The 21,290-nt window shown below is 39.7% G+C and overlaps 1 protein-coding gene across 1 annotated transcript in view; it reads right to left on the bottom strand.

The window, feature by feature from the left end:
• Positions 1 to 10,089: 10,089 nt before the first annotated feature.
• The window catches only part of STAT2 (signal transducer and activator of transcription 2), a 129,030-nt gene continuing 117,829 nt past the window's right edge, over positions 10,090 to 21,290 (bottom strand). The window contains exons 20-24 of the mRNA XM_073552239.1: positions 15,943 to 16,082; positions 15,602 to 15,790; positions 14,760 to 14,814; positions 12,263 to 12,405; positions 10,090 to 11,969 (exon numbers count right to left, since the gene is read on the bottom strand). Of these exons, the coding sequence (XP_073408340.1) occupies positions 11,863 to 11,969; positions 12,263 to 12,405; positions 14,760 to 14,814; positions 15,602 to 15,790; positions 15,943 to 16,082 (634 nt within the window). The 3' untranslated portion in view covers positions 10,090 to 11,862. The remainder of the gene's footprint in view (positions 11,970 to 12,262; positions 12,406 to 14,759; positions 14,815 to 15,601; positions 15,791 to 15,942; positions 16,083 to 21,290) is intronic.

Genomic DNA, 21,290 nt, shown 5'->3' on the forward strand with positions numbered 1-21,290 from the left:
TGAACGCACTTCCAATTATTTATATTTAGTGCGTTCTGCCGTCCCTAACATTATACTAGCACCAGGGTCTGGCTAGTGATGGCAGAACAGCAGCAACTCTTAGGCTGGAGTCACACACAACGATTAAAAAAAGGTCCGATTTTAACGGTCCGAAATCGCCCAAAGGTATCTTAACCAGTGATCCGTTTTTGATGCGATTTTTCTTCATTGATGCGATTTTAATCGCATGTAAGGATCCTTTTGACATCCGTCTGGCGAGATTTTCTCGCAGGATAGCTAAATGGACATATAATGGAGCCCAATGACAGGTTTCCGCACACAAACAAATTAATAGATCTAGACACATTAAATACATATATATATATACTTATATATATATATTTTAGACATGTCATAGAGACACATTTATATATATATTTCTAATTCATACAGTTCTTCATAGCAGAATAGCCGCTGAAACATTTGCCGGCTTTTGTATAATCATTCTACTGCCCGACATGAAATGACACATGGTTTACATATAGTAGCCATTTCATTTCATGTTTTTTTTAATGTCTATCACTATTAATTATATGAGGGTTTGTTGGTAAAATTTTGGAGTTTTAGGGGTTCATTTAAGGCTAGTTTCACATTAGCGTTTTTTTGCGCAGCGCATCGGGCGCATAAAAAACGCAAAGAAAAACGCAAAACAAACGCGCGTTTTTTTAACGTCATGCGCACGCTGATGTGTAAAAAAACCGCAGCGGTTTGCGTTTTACATGCGTTTTTGCATGAGTTTGCGTTTTTTATGCGCATGCGTTTTTAAGTGTGACGTTTTTTCCATTGTCTAGAGAACATTCTAGACTTGTTTAACTCAAAAACGCATGCGCAAAAAAACGCAAGCGTGTGCAAGACCATGCGCACGCATGCGTTCCCATAGGCTCCAATGTGGTGTTTTTGCTCATTCCGTGCGCAAGCGTGCGCATGCGTTTTTTTGACGAGACAGGGCGGAACCAAAAATGCAACATGTTGCGTCTGGCGCGCCTGGCGCAAAAGACAAAAAAACGCATGCGCACGAAAACGCAAGTATGCGCAAGACCATGCGCACGTCATGTTAAGTATAGGTGCGCAGTGCGCATGCGCACGGGTGCGCACGATGCGCTGCGCACAAAAGCGCTAATGTGAAACCAGCCTAAGGGGTTAATTCGTTGTATTAAATTGCGGGGACTCCCTGCAGCCTCAGTGACGTCAGCGGGAGTCCCAGCAATTTAATACAACGAATTAACCCCTTAAATGAACCCCTACAACTCCAAAATTTTACCCACAAACCTTCATATAATTAATAGTGATAGACATAAAAAAAAACCATGAAATGGTTAACTATATGTAAACCATGTGTCATTTCATGTCGGGCAGTAGAATGACTATACAAAAGCCGGCTAATGTTTCAGCGGCTATTCTGCAATGAAGAACTGTATGAATTAGAAATATAAATATAAATGTGTCTCTATGACATGTCTAAAATATATATATATATATATATATATATATATATATATGTCTAGATCTATTAATTCGTTTCTTTATTTAACTTGTCACTGTGATTGTACTGTATTTGAAAAAAAAAAATTGCCGGCTTTTGGTGCGATTTCACCGCAACTCACACATCGGGTCCGTTTGCAATCCAATTTTTTATCGCCCCCATTGACTTGCATTGTCGAATCCGATCCGAAAATCGGTGACAATCGCAGCATGCTGCGATTGTCTCGGTCCGAGGATTGGATCCGATAAAAAAATCGCATGATGTGAGCTGCCCCATAGAATAACATTGGAACGAATGCAATGCGATTTTTTTATCGCATTGCATTCGTCCGATTTAATCACTAGTGTGACCCCGGCCTTACAGTATATTCGGCAGCTGGAGGGCCGGTTGGTTACTCTTGAGAGTGCTATCTCAGCTGCGAAATCCACTGAAGCTGCTGTACAGACAATCGCAGACGCGGTTTCACGTATGTCCACGTCCTCCCACACGCCGACAGTTACCCGTCTCCCATTTCCCGATAAATTTTCTGGCGTTGGCGCCTCCTGTAGGGGTTTCGTCAGCCAGTGCTCTATCCAGCTGGAGTTACTGGCTGCGCGATTCCCTACGGAACGGGCCAAGGTGGGGTTGTTTCCCTTCTTTTGGGCAAGGCGTTGGAGTGGGCTACGCCACTATGGGAGCGTGGTGACCCAGAGGTTTGGACCGCTGCTCAGTTTTTAACAGCTATTAAGCAGGTCTTCCTGGGACCATGGGTCACGCACGACACCTCTCTTCAACTTCTTGCTTTGACTCAGGGATCCCTCTCGGTTTGTCAGTATGCCGTTCGTTTTCGGACACTGGCTTCCGAGCTGGAGTGGTCTGACAAAGCCCTCATTCCTGTGTTTTGGCGAGGTTTGGCGGAGCATGTTAAGGATGCTCTCTCTACCAGAGAGGTTCCTGCAAGTTTGGAAGAGCTTTCCACCCGTATTGATCTCCGTTTTTCAGAGCGCGGCCTGGAGCGTGCTCTATCCAAATGGAAGGTTACCCTGGCTCCCAACTTTTTTGAGCCTCTGGAACCACCGCTACACTAGCGTCCAATAGTGTTATGCCTCACGGCACTGTCGTACAGCGGCAGTAGTTACCGCAACGCTGCAGTTAGCAGCACTTACCGGCGTCCGCGGTAGCCATGCCGCACGCACGGTAGGTCAAGACGGACACCGACCTCTGCCTTGGGCCGTGTCCTGTGACCATATACCGTGTGTGCAAGCCAGCTGAGACCTGTGAAGCTAACAGGCTCGGCATTTATGCTTTATACTAAAGCGCCTCTGTTCTGCTCTGCGCACCTCAGGTGACGTTTAACCCGAGCGCAGTATACCGCCATATAGCGAGTCTGCCATTACTCAGCAGCGGTTGTTACACCTACTGCACGGTTGACACCGGGCAGCGAACGCACTTCCTATTATTTATATTTTGTGCATTCCGCCGTCCCTAACATATTGGTATCTGTTTTGATCCATGTGTTTATTGCTATGCTATGCTGTAATGTCTATTGTCTGTAGAAGTCCCCTCAATAATGTAAAGCGCTGCGGAATATGTTGGCGTTATAGAAAGAAAATTATTATTATTATAATGTCTGGTTTTTTAACCCTTTAATAGTCTAGGGCTAATAATGGATTGGTGTCTTATTGACACCTCTCCATTATTAATTGGCTTAATGTCACCTTTCAATAGCAAGGTGACATTAATCCATTGATATTAACCCATTAGTCACCGATACAGGGCAATGGGAATAAAGAGGATAAGTGCCAGAAAAAGCGCATCTTATGGACGTGCCTTTTCTGGGGGCAGATTTTTGTAGCCGGGGGGGGGGAGCAAAAACAATGGTCCTTCTCATGGCTATTAATATCTGCCCTGACTTACTGGCTTTCCCTCTCTGGTTGCGATTTTACCGCTGGAGCCCACGCAATTTTTTCCAATTAATTAACCCCTTAATTTAATACCTACATGTCCCAAATTTTACACACATACCCTAATCTAATTATTAGTCAACGACATATAAAAAACTAAATGAAATAAAATGGTTTACTGTACGTAAACCATGTGTCATTTCATGTTGGGTTCTGTAATGATTTTACAAAAGCCGACAAATGAATTAATGGCTTTTGTTCAATCTTGCTGTGCAATATAAATATATTATATATATATATATATATATAGATATATAAAATATACATACATATATAAGATATATATACACATATAATATATATGTGACAAATACAATTACCGTAGTATAGTGTTGCTGTCTATAAATAATAGGGGGACCCCACACCATTTTGTTCCTTGAAAATATCATTTATTAAATAAATACATGTCCATAATTTAGAACCAACACTACTTTAATTGTATTTGTCACTAACATGTCTATATATATATATATGTATTATATATGGTAAATATATATTTTTATTATATTTATATTAAATATATATATGACAAGTATATATATAATTAATATATTAAATATATAATATATAAGATATCTATATTATATGTATATATATTCTCTATCTTCAATATAATATATATTATTTTATGTGTATATATATTTACATATTATGGATATATATATATATATATTATATATATCTTATTCTGTGTATATATATTATGTAAATATATATATTATGTATATATATTATATTGTATGTAACTATATATATATTGTATATATTGTATATATATCATATATATATTATATGTTACATATACAGTCATATGCTAAAGTTTGGGCACCCCTATTAATGTTAACCTTTTTTCTTTATAACAATTTTGGTTTTTGCAACAGCTATTTCAGTTTCATATATCTAATAACTGATGGACTCAGTTATATTTCTGGATTCAAATGAGGTTTATTGTACTAACAGAAAATGTGCAATCTGCATTTAAACAAAATTTGACTGGTGCAAAAGTATGGGCACCTCAACATAAAAGTGACATTAATATTTCGTAGATCCTCCTTTTGCAAAATTAACAGCCTCTAGTCGATTCCTGTAGCTATTAATGAGTTCCTGGATCCTGGATGAAGGTATTTGTGACCATTCCTGTTTACAAAACAATTCCAGTTCAGTTAAGTTTGATGGTCGCCGAGCATGGACAGCCCGCTTCAAATCATCCCACAGATGTTCAATGATATTCAGGTCTGGGGACTGGGATGGCCATTCCAGAACATTGTAATTGTTCCTCTGCATGAATGCCTGAGTGGATTTGGAGCGGTGTTTTGGATCATTGTCTTGCTGAAATATCCATCCCCTGCGTAACTTCAACTTCGTCACTGATTCTTGCACATTATTGTCAAGAATCTGCTGATACAGAGTTGAATCCATGCGACCCTCAACGTTAACAAGATTCCCGGTGCTGGCATTGGCCACACAGCCCCAAAGCATGATGGAACCTCCACCAAATTTTACTGTGGGTAGCAAGTGTTTTTCTTGGAATGCTGTGTTTTTTAGCCTCCATGCATAACGCCTTTTTGTATGACCAAACAATTCAGTCTTTGTTTCATCAGTCCACAGGACCTTCTTCCAAAATGTAACTGGCTTGTCCAAATGTGCTTTTGCATACCTCAGGCGACTCTGTTTGTGGCGTGCTTGCAGAAACGGCTTCTTTCGCATCACTCTCCCATACAGCTTCTCCTTGTGCAAAGTGCGCTGTATTGTTGACCGATGCACAGTGACACCATCTGCAGCAAGATGATGCTGCAGGTCTTTGGAGGTGGTCTGTGGATTGTCCTTGACTGTTCTCACCATTCTTCTCTGCCTTTCTGATATTTTTCTTGGCCTGCCACTTCTGGGCTTAACAAGAACTGTACAAGTGTTCTTCCATTTTCTTACTATGTTCCTCACAGTGGAAACTGACAGGTTAAATCTCTGAGACAACTTTTTGTATCCTTCCCCTGAAAAGCTATGTTGAATAATCTTTGTTTCCAGATCATTTGAGAGTTGTTTTGAGGAGCCCATGATGCCACTCTTCATAGGAGAATCAAATAGAACAACTTGCAAGTGGCCACCTTAAATACCTTTTCTCATGATTTGATACACCTGGCTATGAAGTTCAAAGCTCAATGAGGTTGCAAAACCAATTTAGTGCTTCAGGAAGTCAGTAAAAAGTAGTTAGGAGTGTTCAAATCAAGAAAATGATAAGGGTGCCCATACTTTTGCACCGGTCAAATTTTGTTTAACCCCTTTCTGCCATATGACGTACTATCCCGTCCATGTGCCCTGGGACTTAATTCCCAGGGACGGGATAGTACATCATAGCGATCAGCGGTGCCCACGTGGTGAGCGCCGCTGATCGCGGCCGAGTGTCAGCTGATTATCACAGCTGACACCCGGCACAATGTGTCAGGGGCGGTCATGGACCGTTCCCGACACATTAACCCCTTGTACACCGCGATCAAACACGATCGCGGTGTACCGGGGGTTAAAGGGAAGCATCTGCAGGGAGGGAGCTCCCTCCGTGCTTCCCTGAGCCCCCCACAGCAGCGCAATGTGCAGCGCTGCTGCGGGGGGCTCTTTCCCTACAGGCCCCCGGATCCAAGATGGCGACGGGGACCTTCGGGGGCCTGTAAAGCTGGTCGCTGATCTGTCACAGTGATATGTGATGTGACAGATCAGCGATCTGTCACAGGACAGTGATGTCCCAACTGGGACAATGTAATAAAGTTAAAAAAAAAAAAAAAAGTGTAAAAATAATTTTAAAAAAATCGCCAAATAAATTAGTAAAAAAAAAAAAAAATATTCCCCAATAAATTCATTTTTTTAAAAAAAAAACAATAAAAGTACACATATTTGGTATCGCCGTGTCCAAAACGACCCGCCCTATAAAACTGTCCCATTACTTAACCCCTTTAGCGAACCCCTTAAAAAATAAAAAAATGAAGCAAAAAATAATGATTTATTATCATACCGCCGAACAAAAAGTGCAATAACGCACGATCAAAAAGACACCTATAAATATCCATGGTACCGCTGAAAACATCATCTTGTCAAACAAAAAACGAGCTGCCATACAGCATCATCAGCAAAAAATAAAAAAGTTATAGCTCGCAGAATAAAGCGATGCAAAATTAATTATTTTTTATATAAAATAGTTTTCATTGCATAAAACCGCCAAAACATAAAAAAAGACCTAAATGAGGTATCGCTGTAACCGTACTGACCCGAAGAATAAAATCGCTTCATCAATTTTACCGCACGCGGAACGGTGTAAACGCACCCCCCAAAAGAAATTCATGAAACGCTGGTTTTTGTTCATTCTGCGTCCCAAAAATCAGAATACAAAGCGATCAAAAAATGTCACGTGCCCGAAAATGATACCAATAAAAACGTCAACTCGTCCCGCAAAGAATAAGACCTCACATGACTCGGTGGGTCAAAATATGGAAAAATTATAGTTCTCAAATATGTGGTGATGCAAAAACTATTTTTACAATAAAAAGCGTCTTTTAGCGTGCGACAGCTGCCAAACATAAAAACCGCCATAAATAGTAAATCAAACCCCCCCGTTATCACCCCGTTAGGGAAAAATAATAAAATTAAAAAAATGTATTTATTTCCATTTTCCCATTAGGGTTAGGGCTAGGGTTAGGGGCAGGGCTAGGGTTAGGGCTGAGATTAGGGTTAGGGGTGTGTTGGGGTTGGAGTTAAAATTGGGGGGTTTCCACTGTTTGGGCACATCAGGGGCTCTCCAAATGCAACATGGCGTCTGATCTCAAATCCAGCCAATTCTGCGTTGAAAAAGTCAAATGGTGCTCCTTCCCTTCCAAGCTCTGCCATGCGCCCAAAGTGTTTTACCCCCACATATAGGGTATCAGCATACTCAGGACAAATTGCAAAACAACTTTTGGGGTCCAATTTCTCCTGTTACCCTTAGGAAAATAAAAAATTGGGGGCAAAAATATCATTTTTGTGGAAAAAAATGTTTTTATTTTCACGCCCAGGCGTTATAAACTTCTGTGAAGCACTGGGGGGTTCAAAGTGCTCACCACACATCTAAATAAGTTCCGTGGGGGGTCTAGTTTCCAAAATGGTGTCACTTGTGGGGAGTTTCAATAGTTTAGGTACATTAGGGGCTCTCCAAACGCACGACACCCACAGACCAATCAATCAAAGTCTGCATTCCAAAACGTCACTACTTCCCTTCCGAGCCCCGACGTGTGCCCATACAGTATTTTTCTCCCACATATGAGGTATCAGGGTACTCAGGACAAATTGGACAACAACTTTTGGGGTCCAATTTCTCCTGTTACCCTTGGGAAAATAAAAAAAATTGGAGACTAATTGATCATGTTTGTGGAAAAAATACGATTTTTTTATTTTCATGCCTGGGCATTATAAACTTCTGTGAAGCCCTTGGGGGTTCAAAGTGCTCACCACACATCTAGATAAGTTCCTTAGGGGGTTTAGTTTCCAAAATGGGGTCATTTGTGGGGGGTTTCCACTGTTTAGGTACATTAGGGGCTCTCCAAAGGCAACATGACACCTGCAGACCATTCCATCAAAGTCTGCATTCCAAAACGTCACTACTTCCCTTCCGAGCCCCGACGTGTGCCCATACAGTATTTTTCTCCCACATATGAGGTATCAGGGTACTCAGGACAAATTGGACAACATCTTTTGGGGTCCAATTTCTCCTGTTACCCTTGGGAAAATAAAAAAAATTGGAGACTAATTGATCATGTTTGTGGAAAAAATAAGATTTTTTTATTTTCATGCCTGGGCATTATAAACTTCTGTGAAGCCCTTGGGGGTTCAAAGTGCTCACCACACATCTAGATAAGTTCCTTGGGGGGTCTAGTTTCCAAAATGGTGTCATTTGTGGGGGGTTTCTACTGTTTTGGTACATCAGGGGCTTTCCAAATGCGACATGGTGTCCGATCTCAATTCCAGCCAAAAACGTCAAATGGCGCTGCTTCCCTTCCGAGCTCTGCCATGCGCCCAAATAGTGGTTTACCCCCACAAGTGGGGTATCAGCGCACTCAGGACAAATTGCACAATATCTTTTAGGGTCCTGTTACCCTTGGAAAAATAAGAATTGTGGGTGAAAATATCATTTTTGTGGAAAAAATACGATTTTTTAATAGTACCGCTGTACGTTATAAACTTCTGTGAAGCCCTTGTGGGTTCAAAGTTCTCACCACATATCTAGATAAGTTCCTTGGGGGGTCTAGTTTCCAAAATGGGGTCTCTTGTGTGGGGTTTCCACTGTTTAGGTACATCAGGGGCTCTCCAAACGCGACATGGCGTCCGATCTGAATTCCAGCCAATTTTGCATTGAAAAAGTCAAACGGCGCTCCTTCCCTTCTGAGGTCTGCCATGCGCCGAAACAGTGGTTCCCCCCCACATATCAGGTATCAGCGTACTCAGGACAAATTGCACAATAACTTTTGCAGTCCAATTTCTCCTGTTACCCTTGGTAAAATAAAAAAAATTGAACCTGAAGTATTTTTTTTGTGAAAAAAAGTTAAATGTTCATTTTTTTTTAAATATTCAAAAAATTCCTGACGCACCTAAAGGGTTAATAAACTTCTTGAATGTGGTTTTGAGCACCTTAAGGGGTGCAGTTTTTAGAATGGTATCACTTTTGGGTATTTTCTATCATATAGACCCCTCAAAGTGGCTTCAAATGTGATGTGGTCCATAAAAATAAAATGGTGTTGCAAAAATGAGAAATCGCTGGTCAATTTTTAACCCTTATAACTTCCTAACAAAAAAAAATTTTGGTTCCAAAATTGTGCTGATGTAAAGCAAACATGTGGGAAATGTTATTTATTAAGTTTTTTGTGTGCCGTATCTCTGTGATTTAAGGGCATAAAAATTCAAATTTGGAAAATTGCAAAATTTTCAACATTTTTGCCAAATTTCCATTTTTTTCACAAATAAACGCAAGTTATATGAATGAAATTTTACCACTAACATGAAGCACAATATGTCACGAGAAAACAATGTCAGAATCACCGGGATCCATGAAAGTGTTTCAGAGTTATAACCTCATAAAGGGACAGTGGTCAGAATTGTAAAAATTGGCCCGGTCATGAACGTGCAAACCACCCTTGGGGCTTAAGGGGTTAAATGCAGATTGCACATTGTCTGTTAGTACAATAAACCTCATTTGAATCCAGAAATATAACTGAGTCCATCAGTTATTAGATATATGAAACTGAAATAGCTGTTGCAAAAACCAAAATTGTTATAAAGAAAAAAGGTTAACATTAATAGGGGTGCCCAAACTTTAACATATGACTGTATATAGTATATATATTATGTGCATATATATATATTATATTAGATATATATGTGTGTGTCACTGACATGTGTGTGTATATATATATATATATTCTATGTGTATATATCTAGTGTTTTGTGAGCTGTCAGTGTGACTTTACAAAAGCCGACAAATGAACTAATCACCTAATCAACTATGTATTGCTCTATGAAATATAAAGATATATATATCTCAAAAAATAGGGATGCACAGCAGTGTCCAAACAACTGAATTAATAAATCAAGAAAAATAGGCAGCACTCCAAATTAAATGTGAAAAAAGTGGATACTTTACTGATCCTCAGGTGGCGACGTTTCAACGGTGACCGGTCTTTATCAAGCCTTATATATAATGATTAAAAAAAAAAACAGCATGTACAGAATAATCATTAAATGAGGATCTGTTACCAGGTTAAAAATGGACAGTTTTTATGGTTATTTTATTTCCACAGTTTTTTTTTATTGTTTAAAGGGAACCTGTCAGCAGGATTGTGCACAGTAATCTACAGACAGTGTCAGGTTGGCGCCGTTGTACCGATTACAATGATACCTTGGTTGATGAAATCCGTCTTGTGGTTGTTAAATCTTTATTTGTAGTTTTCAGTTAATGATATGCCCGTGCTCCGGGGCGGCCTGTGATCTGATTAGGTATTCATAAAGAAGACTGCAGACAGGTCACTGATCCCTCACTGACCTGCCCCCTAGTTTACATAATGAGTATTATATGTACATACTGAAAAAAAAAAAAAACCTGCAGCATAATCGCATGTGTAATGTGCATATAATTATTATGGTTGAGGTGATCCTGATTTAAAAAAAAAAAAAAAAAAAAACATTTGAAAGTGGCGACGGCCATGCCTGCGCAGTAGCAGCTATCAGCGATCAGATTTACCACCACAAACTACACTAAAGTGGAACTTTACAGGAAACAAAAAGCCTGTAAGAGCAAAACAGTGAACAGTTTGTACTGAAACTCAATTAAGAAAATTAATTTTAGAGCAAAATATATGTATTTAAGTAAAAAAAAAAAAAAAAATAAAGTTGCCAAAAGTCAGCCAACCCCTTTAACTAATCTACAAAAGTATTGGTGGGAATACCTCTTTACATTTGGCATCTTATGGAGCCTGGATTCACATAATTATCATCTTTTCTCAACTACATGACTCACTTGTTAGCAAGAAAAAAAATCTTCCTAAAAACAGTGTGCATCTTATGGTCTGGAAGCAGCTTCCTATGAATGAGGAGAACGCGGTCTCAGCGACCCTCCCCGTCACTGAGAGAACTGTTCTCTCTCCTCGTGTCCCACATCGATCAGTTTGACTGGTCTAGGGTGTGACTGAAGCTACCAGGCCCTGCACATCACGAAATCTGCACAGATTCTACAGGTCCTGTCTAGCTGAAGAACCTTTCAAGCCATGTGGTCAGTCACTTCAAAATGTGTTGATGTTTGTTTGTTTGTTGATGTAGCAGAGCTGTGTGTTTCCATGCAGCAGAGACGTGTGCATGTAGCACATCCTTTATGCCGCCAAGGAAGTTTTAATTAGCAGAATATATGTTTTTTGCTATTTTCTTCTGGCTAGATCTGTGGTGCCTATTATAGTCTTATGGTCCGAAAAATATGGTATATATTAGGATACATTTCTTAAAGGCAAAATTAAAATATTGATGAAACAATTATTACAAATAAAAAGTTCAAACGTCGCACAATTAAAATAACATGCCTGTCCTCGATCAATTATTGTATATACACCTGCACAAGAGGTTAATACAATACAAGTGATGCGCAGAATAAAATGGGGAACATTCTGCGGTCGCGTACTGTAAGAGGATAAAGCGCGTCAAGGTGCAATGTGATTTTATGATCACTACAGACTAAGTAGCAATGCCTTGTTAATGTCAGAGGTTTTGCAGTAGCAGGACTGAGCCGTCAGTGATGAGACAAGACTGTGGTTTCTTGGAATGTCCCAAAAAAACAGACCACTTCTTCCACGTTTCTATACATTATAAAAACTAGCAAATAGTTCTGTTGTGTTCTTGTAGTCAATTAAAGTTGAAAGAATCCAGGGACAGATCAGTAGAATTAGTGGGCTGATCTTGGAGCATTGGATCTCTTTCTGGATTTATGAAGACATTATCCATTCTCATCTCTGAAAAATAAAAGTAACATTCCATGTTCAGCATCTTACCAAGCGCCATGTCACAATAAAAGATTTTCCGAGTTAATAAAACACAACAATGACACTCTACAGGTTTACAGAAAAAGTCACAAAATGCTAACAAAAATGCAAAACAAAAAATTAAATAAAAAAGAAAAATGAAATAAAAATGCTTGAAATTCATGTTTTTTTTTTTTAACAAGCCAACCCCCCAACCCCCCACACACAAAAATATGTATGTCAGGAAAACCTCAAGCAAAACAGTTCTTGATAATAAAACTTACGATTCATGTCATTGGTCAGAAATGCTACGTTTTGGGGATATTGAGTTTGGTCAAACAAAAACATATCATGGTCACTCTGAGCAGTCTCTGAAAAATATTGGGGTGTTCCAGAAGCAATGCTGCTTAGCGAGTCATCCACATTCCTAGAATAAAAAATGTACGTAAAGTAACTGAGCGGCTCAATGCAAAAAGCGCAATGCACAACTGTTTAACCAACAATTACCATGTCACAAGGCGCAGGTAGCTCGTCTCACTAGCGAGGCTGCTACAGAGGAAATAATGAACGCAAGATTTGTTCCCAAACTAGTATTAAGAAACAATGCAATTGAAGCGACCAATCAATAAATTTAAAACATAGTGTTCATTAGCTTATAAATAGTGATAAGCGAGTATACTCGTTACTCGGGTGATCTCCGGGTATTTTGGCGTGCTCGGAGATTTAGTTTCTGTCGCCGTAGCTGCATGATTTGTGGCTGCTAGACAGCCTGAATACATGTGAGGAATGCCTGTTTGTTAGGAAATCCCCTCATGTATTCAGGCTGCCTAGCAGCAGCAAATCATGCAGCTACGGCGACAGAAACTATATCTCCGAGCACGCCAAAATACTTGGAGATCACCCGAGCATGCTCGGGAAATCTCGAGTAACAAGTAAAGTATACTCGCTCATCACTAATTATAAATAAAATCAAAAAAATTTCAGGAATTGATACTGGAATACAGAGGCATAATTAAAGTCCAAAATATAAATATAGAGCGCAGCTTATTAAAGTGCTAATACATATAAAAGTCTAAGTATAATCAAACAAAAATGTCTTAAAAGTGAAGATGCCAATCAATAATATTATGAATACGTTATTTTAAATGAATTAATTTTGAAATAAACAAATAATTAGAAGTAATCTGATTCAATAATCCAAAAATAAAGGCATGCTGTTATGTTAGATGGTCACTAGGTGGCACTACCAGATAATGATCCTAAAGCGCTTGTGCATCAAACACCAGAGATCACTGCAGCTAATCCAACAAATGAAGGAGAACACTTGTGACTAAAAGCCTCCTGGCCCCAGAACACACCTTTATACAGCAGTATTGAGGCATCTCATGCTTCCTATATCTTTATATATTACTTGTCACTTACATTACCGTACAGAGTTTGCCCCCCCCCTTGTTTTCAGGTTGTCATCTGACATAGGAATTTATATATTGAATATACAAATGTCTGCAGTCACGGTTAGAGGACCTTTGTCCATATCTCAAGTGTTTTCATTCACTTGTAACATACATTAAATGTCCAAAGGCAACATATAGTTACAGGGTTGGATCGTAGTCCTCTGAAAGGGTTACTCTCACAATAAATGGTTAAAATTGAAAAGAGCCTGAAAAAAAGCAACATTGCGGTTTACTTATCAAAAATCCTCTACATTCTCAAGTATGGAGAAATGTATAATTATATAAAGTTACTGCTTGTTGGCTACATAACAGGCCACTACTGCAGTCTATCAGAGGTGGCCGAGGCAAAGAGCGCAGTGCTTACAAGTTCTTTTCTAGCTAAGATTAAGGGTGTTTCTAACTGAAATGTGTAAGCACTCTGGGTTTTTTCATATGTGCACATACACTTTTTTAACCTATATAATTAAAGGCTAAATTTTAACTACCTACATTAGTGCTGGAGAAAATCCCCCTTTGGACCATTTAATTACATTTTTGCTATTAAAGGGGTTATCCAGTCTTGGGGTACAAGCCTGCAGTCACTCTATGCACACACGCAGTTTGTCTGAAGGTGGAGACAGTGACGCCAGCACCAACTGGGCGGTGGGCATCACGCGTCATTCTACCACAGTCCGCGAGTACCGACACCGCTGGAACAGAGCCGGCTCGGGAGGTGAGTAAAGGCTTTAATATTTTTTCGGGGCCGGTTGTCCTAGTAGTGGACATCCCCTTTAAAGTATATGTCTGTTAACAAGTTTTCTGGTTTACATTCTGCTTTGTGAATGCGAGTCTGATATATTCCCAAGTGGAGGTAGCCAACCTTATATTTATGAATGACAAACTACCCCTGTTCTGGAGATGCAATGACTATCCTGAGGGACTTCTTGTGATTGAGCTTCTTGGGGTCCAGGACAAAGCACACAGAGTCATTCTTTTGGGGGCAACAAAAAGATTTTTAGCAGAAACCAATCTGACAGATTATGCAAAAATAGGCATCTGCTTGGGAAGGAATGTACAGAGTGGTAGTGAAGAAGAAACGGTTTAGGGGCATATAAGGGGCTTCTATGTGGCAGCTACAGAGAATCAGGGCGAATGGTTTACTTGAACTAGAATGGAAATCTATACAATTTCTTATTTAATAGTCATTTATGTTATTTTTGGCTGTATAACCCCATTAAATTAAACACATGGTCTGTTTATACGAATATCCAAATAGAATGCAAAAAAAGAGTAATTTATCCATCAATGAGAAATTAAAGATTTACCGGTAATTATTCTCATTTCTCACCTTTCTGAAACCACGATCAGTTTCCGCTTCAAGTACTTTTGGTATTCCATGTTTACTGTAAAAAAAAAATACAATTACAAGTAAAGATTATTAAAGATAATTGTCAAACCATTTATAACGAAGATCAAGTTACTCCGGTGTCCACTTCATGGTCTGTCTGCTCTCGAGCAACACAACTATAGATGAGCATTGGCTGCATTCAAGTTTTTTCAATTTGCAAGAATTGGTTGGGAAAACTAATTTGCCAATTTTCAGACTCATTGTATGTTGATGTTAGAAAATGCCTCTCCATAGTACGGACGAGTGAATCTGCCAATCAGGCTAAAAACCTATATAAAAACTAGACTAAAGTTGTACAAACCCAATGAAACATCCTCAGGATTGGCCATCAGTCTAAAGTGTATGACAGCCTACTATGATATCGAAAGAGAAAAGGATCCCATCTGCTGGATTTCAGCGGTTGATCCTTTGGTATACCCTGGAAATAAACCCTTGCCAAAGGAGTCCGACAGCGGCTCTCAGAGCACAGGAGCCCACAGCCACTCGTCAGTGTATAGGTGACTCACAAGAGATCGTATTCAGCCGAACAATCATTTGGTCGTCAGCTAGTAAATGTGTAGGGGGGCTTAAGATGGTCGAGCTGTAGATATTTGCATATATAGAAGCTTGCATGCAGTTCTAGTTTATCCTGTAACAGCCTAGCTTCACTACGATCATGGCTATAAAATGGTGCAATCATTGCTATCTCAGTATTAGCTTTTCAGCCACACTTCGTCTTCCTGTTAAAAAAAAGACAAAAGTTTAATAAAGAAGATTGCCCACATTAGGAGCACTCCAATCACCTTCACTTCTATGCTCGTAATACTTTCCAAAAGCCTCATCCTTAGGGATAGCAGGATACAGGTATTTCAGCGGGTTCTCCGGGATGTTTTCCTCTGCTAAAAGTTGGTAGTTCCGGATGATCTCTGTAAGGGGGATGTGAGATAATTCTTTTTTTCTGTAAGGCTCCACTGATCGGATAGTGTAGGTTCCTGTGAGGAGACATTTTATTCATTTTTTGGCACAATTTTTCTTCATATTCGATTGCAATTTTTTTTTCCTAGTCATTAGCTATAAATGTATGTCTAGCCACATTCACCAACCCTTTCTTACACTAAGATTTCTGTATATTAGTACAGCATACCATCGGGCTGATGATCCACCCAGGAACATGTAATTCCTCCATCGCATTCACTTTCGCTAAAGCGGAGAAGAAAAGTACCCTGCTGCATGGTCCTCAGAAGAGCATCCTCTGTACTCCGACTCACAAATCCCATCACATGGCTGTCACAACGAGAGGAAAGCAAAACTGAACAAGGAGAACCATGGTGTCATCTGAGGTCTGAGGTCACCAAGTGTGTAAGATATGAACTACTCAGCCATAACATTAAAAACGCCCAACAAGCTGCCATGCACTGTGGTTACCGACACCTCCTATAATAAACACCATGAACTACACGTCAGTGGTTTTCATGTCCTGGCTGATCAGTGTACGTCTTTTCCCAGTGTGAGGTCCAGCGTCAACAATTCCACTCATTTTATTGTAACTGAGAATCTACTTATGATGAACAAGTATATTGTTATTCAATATACACCTATATTATATATCCTATTAAATGGGCCATAGAGTATATGGCAAACAAACACCAAAGAACAAAACTCTACTAAAAAGGCCAAAGAAACAGCAAAAGCTTCATTAAATAATCAATTAAAAACCATAACGTAAATATACATATTTAAACTAGAAGAAAACCACAGGTGAGGAAACTGGTGAGTATGCCTGGACATAGGAGTATATAACAGTCACTGTTCTGACCCTCACTGTCCTATTAAAGGAATAGAAGAATCCAAGATATCTATAAACAGAAGAAAGATAGTGAGGAAACACTTAGCTAACATAAATTAATTCAAATGAATAACAAAAATACACCGGCGCTACCTGATACAAATAATGGTGGATATGTGCAATACAGCCACTGCTGGTGAATACCCAGGGTCTGTGCACACCCAAGGGAAAATAAATGACAAAAAATGAAGAATATATTACACCTGCGCTGGCTGACTGAATCCTGCAATGACCACCTAAGTAGGACATGAATGAGTAGTGTACTTACTTCCTGTAAACTGTGGGGCTGCAGATGAATCCAGCGTGTGCCATATATGAAAATGGCTGTACCCCGATGGAAACCGGAGACGCAGCACCAAGGAGGCGTCCCTCCTGTAGACGGTGGTGCAGGAGCGTCCCTTCAGCTGACAGCCGCTGGACACGCTGAAAAGATGGCGGCGCGCTCCGGCCGAGAGGCGCCGCCGGCGTGCAGCGGCAAGGAGGGAGGAGAACCAGGTGACGTCACCGGGGAAAAAGAAGGAAGGGGGCGCGTACAGGCCAAACTAGAAGCCAACGCGTTTCTAAGGTCTACGGACCTTCTTCATCAGGGCTGTCAGACCCTGCTGCGCCCATCCCTATATGTGGCATGCACCACACCTCCCCCCACCTGTCAGCATAAGAGGCATGCTAGATTGCAATAAATGCACCCACTGCCAATCAGGAAATGATGCAAAAGATGTCTAATGAAGAAAATATCATGTAATTTTTAAGAATACTTTAAAACCAATTTCTAATATGATCCAATTAAAATATATATCATATAAAAATAAAAATAAAACATGAGTGCCCATGTTCTCTAAAACAAAGCTCTCCCTAAAAAATACATACATTAAATACGTGCACTAAAATTCATCGCACAAATAAAGTGTTTTTTTTTTTTTTAAATAAAAATAAAATGAAAATGAAACCAACAACGTGAATGTTGCATGTAACAAAAAATGTGTTAATAACCATTTGAATAAATCTATAGTCCATCAAAAAAGGCATACAACTCCACTTCTTGATTGAGGCCCCTAGGGGCCAAACAATCCAGAGTGAAAATCCACTGCGACTCAACCCGAGACATTTGCGCCAAATAATCACCACCTCTCACGTTTTTGTGTACTCGTTGGATACCACAAAACGATATTCCCTTGATAGATTTATTATGGTAATCTTTAAAATGTCTAGAGAGGGGATGACCACAATAACCTTTCTCTATATTATTAAAATGTTCTTTCACTCGATCCATGAGTCTGCGTTTGGTACGGCCAACAAATATTTTTTCACAAGGGCACCTGATTAGATAAATGACACCAGTGGTAAAACAAGTAATCGGGTCCTTAATCCTGAACGACAATTTGTTATGAGAGTCGGTAAATGCAGTCTGTAAAATTTTCTTGAAACTAGTACGACTGCAACAAGAGCACGTGCCTAGACAACAGTTCAACTTTTTTTCTGTCTACATCAAGAAGATCTTCAGGATAACCCTTAGTGAGGAATTGCTTGGTTAAATTCATAGCCTCAACAGTATAATCTTCTATTTTAGAGCAGTTCCGTCTTAATCTCGTGAACTGCCCTTTAGGAATGTTTAAAAGCCAAGCTGGTAAATGACAACTATTTAAATCAATAAAGCTGTTAGAATCAACCTCTTTATGAAAACATCTAGTGTATAGGTTATTTTCCTCCACATAAATTTCAAGATCCAGAAAGTGAATATTGGTGGTACTGGTGGTGGCAGTAAACTCCAATCCAAACATGTTGAGATCTAAGCCTGAAATAAAGGCCTCTAGGTCCCCAAGAGACCCCTTCCAAATAAATAAGACGTCATCAATGAAGCGTCGCCACATTACCAAATCAGACCGAAGTTGTCCAGATTGAAAGATATGGGTCTCCTCCCATTTGGCTACATACAGATTTGCGTAGCTGGGTGCAAAACGGGTGCCCATAGCGGTGCCCCACGTTTGTAAATAAAATTGATCCTCATAGAGAAAATAATTGTGTGTAAGAATGAAAGAAATACTCTCTATTAAAAAATCTATTTAAGTATTAGTATAAAAATCTAGTTTTTCCAAAAAATGTCTGGCCGCTTCACATCCCTTTTGACGGTCTATCACTGTGTAAAGGGATTTGATATCGAGGGTCCCAAGGATAAATCCATTTTGCCATTGAATATTTTCAAGAATTTGTAGTGTATGACTAGTGTCTTTAAGATAAGCCAGTACCAGAGGCATACATTTCTGCAGATGTATGTCAACATAACGGGAAAGATTGGAAGTTAAACAGTTAATGCCAGAAATTATAGGTCTCCCAGGGGGACACAATTTATCCTTATGGAGTTTTGGAATATGGTAAAATATAGATATACTAGGGGATTTATTTACAATATATTGAAATTCCTTTTTATTCAATAAGCCATGGGATTTGCCCCATTCTGCTAATATACTTAGTTTCTTAGTGAATCGAACAGTAGGGTCCCCATTTAATTTCTTATAGGTAACTGTGTCCCCCAACAACCTTAAGGATTCTTGATGATACGTATTGTGATCAAATACTACAATGCCCCCCCCTTTATCCGCAGGCCGTATAATAATATTTTCATTTTTTTGAAGGTCTATTATAGATTTACGTTCCTGCGAAGTCAAATTATGAGGTAAAAATCTATGATTCTTGTTCTTAATACGTCTAAGATCTGCTGTGACCATGGTTTCAAAAGTGCAAAAGGCACTAGAATACTCCTGAATGGGGTTAAACCTGGAGGGGTTAGCCAAATTCGTGTGTACATACTGGGATACACTTAATTGGTCTGCATTGGGTCCTATTGATCTGTTATCTAGGCATGCTCTAATCCACAAATCTGATTCTGATGTTGTTAAGGTACCCACTATTACTGAGCAAATCCATGATTTACCCATTATCACCCAATATCATTCTGGTCATAAAGAATTTATGAATATTATTCGTAGACATTGGTTTATTCTTCAGGGTGATAAAATAATAGGTAATCTTTTGCCGGAACTTCCAAGATTTGTGTTTAGGAGGGCTCGAACGGTGGGTAATTTAGTAGCCCCTACTATTAAACCGTTTCTGCCTATTTCATCAGGGGCACGTCCAAGGGGTTTTATACCCTGCGGCACGTGCTCTTGTTGCAGTCGTACTAGTTTCAAGAAAATTTTACAGACTGCATTTACCGACTCTCATAACAAATTGTCGTTCAGGATTAAGGACCCGATTACTTGTTTTACCACTGGTGTCATTTATCTAATCAGGTGCCCTTGTGAAAAAATATATGTTGGCCGTACCAAACGCAGACTCATGGATCGAGTGAAAGAACATTTTAATAATATAGAGAAAGGTTATAGTGGTCATCCCCTCTCTAGACATTTTAAAGATTACCATAATAAATCTATCAAGGGAATATCGTTTTGTGGTATCCAACGAGTACACAAAAACGTGAGAGGTGGTGATTATTTGGAGCAAATGTCTCGGGTTGAGTCGCAGTGGATTTTCACTCTGGATTGTTTGGCCCCTAGGGGCCTCAATCAAGAAGTGGAGTTGTATGCCTTTTTTTGATGGACTATAGATTAATTCAAATGGTTATTAACACATTTTTTGTTACATGCAACATTCACGTTGTTGGTTTCATTTTCATTTTATTTTTATTTAAAAAAAAAAAAAAAACACTTTATTTGTGCGATGAATTTTAGTGCACGTATTTAATGTATGTATTTTTTAGGGAGAGCTTTGTTTTAGAGAACATGGGCACTCATGTTTTATTTTTATATGATATATATTTTAATTGGATCATATTAAAAATTGGTTTTAAAGTATTCTTAAAAATTACATGATATTTTCTTCATTAGACATCTTTTGCATCATTTCCTGATTGGCAGTGGGTGGATTTATTGCAATCTAGCATGCCTCTTATGCTGACAGGTGGGGGGAGGTGTGGTTCATGCCACATATAGGGATGGGCGCAGCAGGGTCTGACAGCCCTGATGAAGAAGGTCCGTAGACCTTAGAAACGCGTTGGCTTCTAGTTTGGCCTGTACGCGCCCCCTTCCTTCTTTTTCCCCGGTGACGTCACCTGGTTCTCCTCCCTCCTTGCCGCTGCACGCCGGCGGCGCCTCTCGGCCGGAGCGCGCCGCCATCTTTTCAGCGTGTCCAGCGGCTGTCAGCTGAAGGGACGCTCCTGCACCACCGTCTACAGGAGGGACGCCTCCTTGGTGCTGCGTCTCCGGTTTCCATCGGGGTACAGCCATTTTCATATATGGCACACGCTGGATTCATCTGCAGCCCCACAGTTTACAGGAAGTAAGTACACTACTCATTCATGACCTACTTAGGTGGTCATTGCAGGATTCAGTCAGCCAGCGCAGGTGTAATATATTTTTCATTTTTTGTCATAAATTAATTCAAGTCTCCAGGTCCAGATGAATTACACCAAAGACTAATGAAGGAGGCAGCAGAAGAAATTTTTGAACCACTCGCCATAATCTTTGAAAATTCTTGGAGAACAGGAGAAGTCCCAGAAGACTGGAGAAGAGCAAATGTTGTTCCCATCTTCAAATTGGGGAAGAAGGTGGACCCATGGAACTCTAGGCCGGTGAGTCTCACTTCTATACCAG

Source organism: Dendrobates tinctorius, unplaced genomic scaffold (genome assembly GCF_039654945.1).
Source record: "Dendrobates tinctorius isolate UK_male_01 unplaced genomic scaffold, ASM3965494v1 ptg000187l, whole genome shotgun sequence".
Taxonomy (NCBI): domain Eukaryota; kingdom Metazoa; phylum Chordata; class Amphibia; order Anura; family Dendrobatidae; genus Dendrobates; species Dendrobates tinctorius.